At 32.4% G+C, this 6,946-nt stretch overlaps 1 protein-coding gene across 1 annotated transcript in view; it reads right to left on the minus strand.

The window, feature by feature from the left end:
• Positions 1-2,576: 2,576 nt before the first annotated feature.
• Positions 2,577-6,946, minus strand: part of LOC107437408 (short-chain specific acyl-CoA dehydrogenase, mitochondrial-like) — a 9,652-nt gene continuing 5,282 nt past the window's right edge. Inside the window, exons 3-5 of the mRNA XM_043055982.2 lie at positions 6,642-6,791; positions 4,621-4,732; positions 2,577-3,685 (exon numbers count right to left, since the gene is read on the minus strand). Of these exons, the coding sequence (XP_042911916.1) occupies positions 3,477-3,685; positions 4,621-4,732; positions 6,642-6,791 (471 nt within the window). The 3' untranslated portion in view covers positions 2,577-3,476. The remainder of the gene's footprint in view (positions 3,686-4,620; positions 4,733-6,641; positions 6,792-6,946) is intronic.

A 6,946-nucleotide genomic window follows, 5' to 3' on the forward strand; every position in this document is an offset into this window, starting at 1 on the left:
GTGAAACAGTAAACACTGAGCGTTACTGTGAAACACTGCGGAAATTGCGACGTGCCATTCAAAACAAGAGGTGAGGAATGCTTACTGCAGGTGTTGTGCTCCTCCATGACAATGCTCGTCCACAGACAGCTCGACGCACAGCAGCTGTTTTGACAAATTTTGACTCGGAGTTGTTTGATCATCCACCCTACAGCGCTGATCTTGCTCCCAGCAATTTTCATGTTTTCTTGCACCTCAAAAATTTCCTGTCCTCTGGTGAGCGTTTCGGTAACGACGAAGAGCTGAAGACGTCTGTCTCACGCTGGTTCCATTTACAGACGGCAGAGTTCTACGACAGAGGGATACAAAAGTTGATCCCACGATACGACAAGTGTCTCAATTCTGGTGGCGGCTATGTTGAAAAATGGCTGAAACATTGCTGTACTTGTTGCCAATAAACATGTTCCTGAAAGTATGAGTTCTATTTTTTTTAAAAAAAAATAAGGAAACTTACTTTCTGGATGCGCTTCGTATGCAAATGTAAAGAATATCATTTTCTTTCCCCTTACCTATTCTATTAAAAACATACGCAGCACATCTTAAACACACCTTAAGGTGTGTAACTGGTGTCAGCAAAGGCGCAGTAAAGTTAAGTGTTTAATAAAGAAGGAGGAGGGGAAATTCTCGCTTTGACGAAAGAAATTTCGAATTTGACGGAATCATTTATAAGTGTATAATCGCATCAAGAAAAAATTCTTTTGTTGCATGAGAATCAATAAGAAAATTCTTTTGTTGCTAATATTTTCGCAATATGTTAATTTTTTTCATCAATAAATTACTGATTCATTGATTCTATACTTGATAATTCTATAGTTGATGAGCTGCTAGTGGTCAATGGGTAAAGTATTAAACTCTTGTCAAGAATAAGGGTACGATTCTCACTGCTGGCTTGAAGCCTTCCCCAGCTTCAGATCGATAGGTAAGCTTGTCTGGGAAGTAAAGGCTGCTGACAATTGCTGTGAGCAATGCTGACCACATTGCCATAGTCAGCAATTGCCACTTTGTGGCACATAAAGGGCTGTTTCAGGAATGTTTTACTTTAATTCTATTCAACAAATAATGAACCATTTGATAAAGAAATGTAAAAGAAAAAAAGGAAAGACATTTATTTTCAGCTGAAATGTTGTTGTTAATTTACGTCGCACTAGAGCTGCACAATGGGCTGTTGGCGACGGTCTGGGAAACATCCCGGAGGATGATCCGAAGACATGCCATCACAATTTTGATCCTCTGCGGAGGGGATGGCACCCTCGCTTCGGTAGCCCGACGACCTGCGCGCGAACAGCTGAAATGTAGACATTATTTTAAGCTATTCCACGAATCGATTAACAAATAATTTAGCAATCAAATCTCAAGAATACCCACTAGAAATATTCTGAGAATCTTGGTTTAAAATGAAAATATAGTTGCAGTAGCTAGAAATTAAAAAAAAATTATTATAAGTAAAAAGTTTGTTGAACTTATTTAAAATATACTTATTTGTTGTTGTTTCATGACGCTTCCAAATACTGACAAGCCTGTTCAAAGGCAGAGGGGTTACGGTTAGCTTCTTGTTGTTTTCCAGTGAAGTCATCTATGGCTTAAAATTCAAAACGCATTCATACGCCATCTATCCGCAGGTCGTAAATTCGACCTGAACCAGAGCACGATCAATCTCTAATCCTGTACCAACAGTGGTATTGATTTGTTACGGGAACTTGGAGGACTTTCTGACCATGACAGAGTTAGTGTGCACTATATAGTTATAGTCACCATTTAGTAAGAAGGGAGTCTCCTGCCAGCGAGGACTGAACTCACAACCTTTTGGACATAGGCGCAACGATACACCAACCAGGATATCTATTTTTATTTGCTAAATTTAAAAAGTGAAAAATAATAAAATAGATACTAATATAGAAAACGCGACTTTATGCCTAATTTTTCATTTAATATGCATAATAATTAATAATTCAATAAATGAAATAAAACCAGTATGTAAGCAGATGAAATAAAAATGATCATTTTAAAATTTTATTGATAATTCGCAGTTTGAATAAGATTTCACTTTTTTTCGCTTAGTATCAAAGAGATTTTGTAAAATTATCTTACCAATTTAATGTAATTTCCATTGGTGCTAAGTACTAAATAATTTCTTTTACCATCATAAGGAAACTTTTTTATCTCCTAATATATTTTTTTAAATATTTTATTTTAATTACATTAAAGGCTACTCCTTCTGCTCTTTATTACTCCCCAATTCTCGGAGAATTACAATTAGTTTATTCCAAATGAATAAGAAATTTAAACAAAGTAAAATGCGGTCTGCATAGCTTCATTTGTGTTTACCAAATAAAATAAGAGAAAATGATTTTTCGTAAATATACCAAATGGCCAAAAAATATTTGCCGAATAGTGCAAATGTTTGGGAGGTCACAACTTCCCGTGACCTAAAGCCTGAGTGTCAGGTATTAATGCAAAAATATGTGAAGAGTGCTAAGCAGATTCTTAAAGTAAAAAATATTAGTTTTAAAACATTAAAGAAATAGAAAAAAAAGATGTAACATAACAATATTTTATTACATCAAAAATGTAGTAAACTGAATACTGCTAATATAAATTGAATTTCGACAGCTACAATTTATTGCATATTATTAAAACTTGCACCATCTTTGTCAGATGCCATTAAGAATAATAAATTTTTAAAAAGAGAGAAATATGAATAAGACACTTAAACTAGAAAAAAACATGTGACGTAAAAAGTTTTTTTTAACCTTCTTAAAAATTAACAAGTTTAACGAAATAAGAATTTCATACATAAATTTTAGTATGAATAAAAGCATACTAAGAAGTAGAGTTTGAAACTTATTACTAAAATTTACTAATTGACTTTGAAACAAAGCAAATTCATATAAATGTGGATTAAATTAGTGTCATTAAAAAGAAATAAGCTTTTAGTATTTTTTTATAAATAAAAAAATACTAAAATACTACTGTCCCCTCCCCCCGTGTTATTTATACAAATAACACGAGGGGAGGGGACAAATAAATTTTTTGTTGCGTTTATGCAAATATTTTGTATTGCCTAGTTGGGGCAAGGGAATTTTAAATCTGAAATTAGTTTTGCCCTAAGGCTAAATTTTTTTAAAAAACGGCAATTTTTAGTCCATTTCTTGTCAAAATTTACAAGTTTAAAAACGGTATAGATAAAAAGGGACACATAAATATTAAGAAAAACTTCTAGGGAAGACAGGGTACATCCTCAGAATTACAATTACATAGAAACCCATGCCCTATATGGTCGTCATAGTCGTCACTTTCCTATTATGATCTAGATACAAGAACATGAAGAAATAGTTCATAATATCTACAAAAGACGCATTTTCAGACATAGGTTTCTTTGCAATTTTAATCTGATAATGTGTCCTGGCTACCCTAGAAGTTTCTTACAACTTATGATTTTATATGTCATGTTCTTCTTGTATTATCTGAATATTATCAATGAAAAAAATATTAATTTCCGATGATAAGCCTATGGCAAAAAAGATACTAACTAGAGCTGCTTCAGCCTCATAACCATTTGTTATCCAGGCTTTAGTTCCATTCAAAATCCAAGAATCTCCATCCAATCTAGCTGTTGTTGATGCAGCACCTGCATCACTACCATTACCTATAAAACTTATAAGTTTAATATCAATTTTTTAATACCACTGATTAATATGGTTTGAAAATTTAAAATTATTAGTAATAATAACAGAAATACTGTAGATCCTAGCATATAAGTTGATTTTTCAGAAAACAAAATTTCATGAAAACCAAGGGGTCGACTTTATACACCAGTAATGAACTTGGAGATTTTTTGATCATGAAATATCTACTTCTTATAAACAATGAAGTTTATATAAATAATTCTGTATCAGTTTAGCACGTTAAAAAGTATTTTGAATATGTTATAAACAATTGATTTTGTATTTTCTCTCATCATATCTTCGTTACGTGCAAAGGTTCTTTTTTAGAAGCAATACTTTAACTTACATTCGGAAAAAGAAATTAAGAATAAGAATTTATTCAAGAGTATTTCAAAAATATAACATAATAAAACCTTTCAAAACGTACCATAAAACAACAAATTTAAAAATGTAAAATGACGGATTTATTAGCAATTTGCAGCGTCGTTACACAGATTTTATTCTGCAATGGATTCTGCTTAATCTACTGAGTTTCACAAAAACTATTCCTTCATTCTATTAAAAGAATTAAATTCCCAAATTTTAAAAAAAGTTTCAACAAAATCGAAATTTTCATTTTTTCCCCCGCCATCATCTTTTATACGCCCGTGATACTAAAAATTTGCTATTTTATAAAACAAAATAAGAAATTGACTTATACATTAGGATAGACAGAATTTACTTTTTCAGTTTAAAATTGAATTTTATTTCTGCGCTATAAATGGATGCAAACAGTTTAATATTCACTTTTAAGAACACTACATACACTATACACTACAGGGTAGTCTCTTTTCATATAGGTTCACAGATTACATTAATCAATGCTTGGAAAATGAAAATTCCTTTTAGGATCTCAAACATGTAAACATATGTTTACCTGGTTCACTTAAAGCAAAGCAGCCAACTCTGTCTCCATTTGTAAAGGGTGTAGCATATTTTTTTATTTGATCTTCATTTCCAAATTTCAGAAGACCACCAAGATACAAGGACTAAATAAAATGAATTAGAAAAATATAATACAACACAATAAAAGTACACAAATTTTAAACAAAAGATTACATCTGATAATAGTTGGCTATTTCTAAATGAATTTTGCCATTACAATTCTAATGGATTCCTACACAGTAACATATAAGTCTTATTTCAGGGTTAGCACTCAAATCTGGAAAAGAAAATTCCCTGTGTTTTCCCCATACATATTATGCACAATATATTAAGAGGAAAGACGCAATCACTGCGCTGTTGAATGATCTATATTAGACTAAGTATACTAGTTTTAATAGATGGAAAAACTTAAAGAAATAAAGAACAACTTTGCATACTTATAACAAATAATGCTATAGTAAATGAAATAGCTGAAATATCACCCTTAAATATCCCATAGATTGCGTTTTGAGTGGTCATCACTCTTAACCCTTTCGCGCCGACTGTCACATATAAGTGCCAGCAAGAAACGCGCTCACTTTCCGGCCGTCACTCATTTGTGCCAGCGTTTCGGAACGTTTTAAAAAACTAAATTTCTTCCACAAGATGGCGTTGTATCTCCATATGGTTTCAGATACAAGTAGATTTGATCTTCTACTCCAGATGAGAGTACATTCGCGTGGTTTTTAGGGGGAAGGAATGGTGGGGAAAGGAATGTCTTATGACGGCTCTTTAAATTCGCACGTGGTATTTGTTTACAGTAAGCAGGGGAGGGTTTTTTTTCTCGCTGCTTTCGATTTTCGGTTTAGTTTTTAGTGAATAGTAAGGTCTTGTAGACCCCTGTTTTAGAATTTTTCATAAGAAAGATGAACTTTAAGTCATATATTTAGTTTTCAGATATGTAATGTTGAATGTTATTAAATGATAAGTACATAATGAAAATAAAATGTGTAAAATATATATTTGTGCAAGAAATAACTTAAGTAAATAAAGTATCCATAGAAATATATATAAAGCATATGTTAAATACTCTACAGAACAATATTAAACAACGCGTTGATATTTCGGTAATTTCATGAAATTAGGCTTAACAGCAAAAAACCATCTGGCCCACACGCGAGAGAGACTGGCTGCCTCAGCGGTAAGTGCACTTTCGCGCTTTCCGTCGCGAAAGGGAAGACGGAAATAGGAAATAAAATTCAATGTAGTTTCCCCTCTCCTTCAAATAAGCTATTTCTTGTTTCCTTAGCAGCAAATGGCTTTAGACTTGGCTGCCAGAAGTTTTATATAGACAGACTATACTTAACTATATATTTTTGTCACAATGAATATTTCATTTGGAAATATCATTTTATTTTATGACTGGTGTGGAGCACTCAACCCAATTCTGTTCTACTCCGCAATCTTGGAATGCTGAACCTAACCCAGAAGACACGGGAACATCTGAATCAACAAACTATACTTTGTGGATGACTTTTTGGTGCAAATTAAAACCAAATTCAAAAATATTGCAAGACAATATTTAAAACCACAATAAATGTGAACATTTACATTAATGATGCCACTCAGGATCACACCACAAGATGCATAGCCTCTAGATACTTCTTTCATAGCTATTGCATAAGCTAAAATCTAAACCAGCACCTCCATATTTTTCTATTTTTTTCCTTATTTTTATATAGACAATCTATACCAAACTATGTACTTTCGGCTCATTGAATATTTAATTTGAGAAACTGGTTCTATTTTATTTTATAACTGGTGTTGAACAGCCGACCCAATTCTAGGTTTACGAATATCATTGTTCTACTCCGTAGCCTTGGAATACTGAACCGAACCAAGAAAACAAATGAACTTCTGGATCAAGAATGGGGACGAACTGGCCTTCATGGAAGACTTCTTAGTGCACACTAACACCAAATTCAACAATTTTTCAAAATAATACTTAAAACCACAATAAATGTGAATACTTACATTATTGGTACTCATGATCCCACCACAAGATGCACAGCCTCTAGATACTTCTTCCATAGCTATTGCATAGGCTAAATAATCTAAACCAGCACCTCCATATTTTTCAGGTGTATATACAGCAAGCATACCAAGTTCTCCTAACTTTTTTATCTTAAAAGAGAAAAATATGTTTTAATGAATGCATAAAAGAAGAAGGGTAAAAGCAGGTTGACTACTTTTTCATAAAATTTTATAACTACCATTAATTGACTTAATTTATATGTATATATATATATATATATATATATATATATATTGGTCGGCAA

This window comes from Parasteatoda tepidariorum, chromosome 5, assembly GCF_043381705.1.
Source record: "Parasteatoda tepidariorum isolate YZ-2023 chromosome 5, CAS_Ptep_4.0, whole genome shotgun sequence".
Taxonomy (NCBI): domain Eukaryota; kingdom Metazoa; phylum Arthropoda; class Arachnida; order Araneae; family Theridiidae; genus Parasteatoda; species Parasteatoda tepidariorum.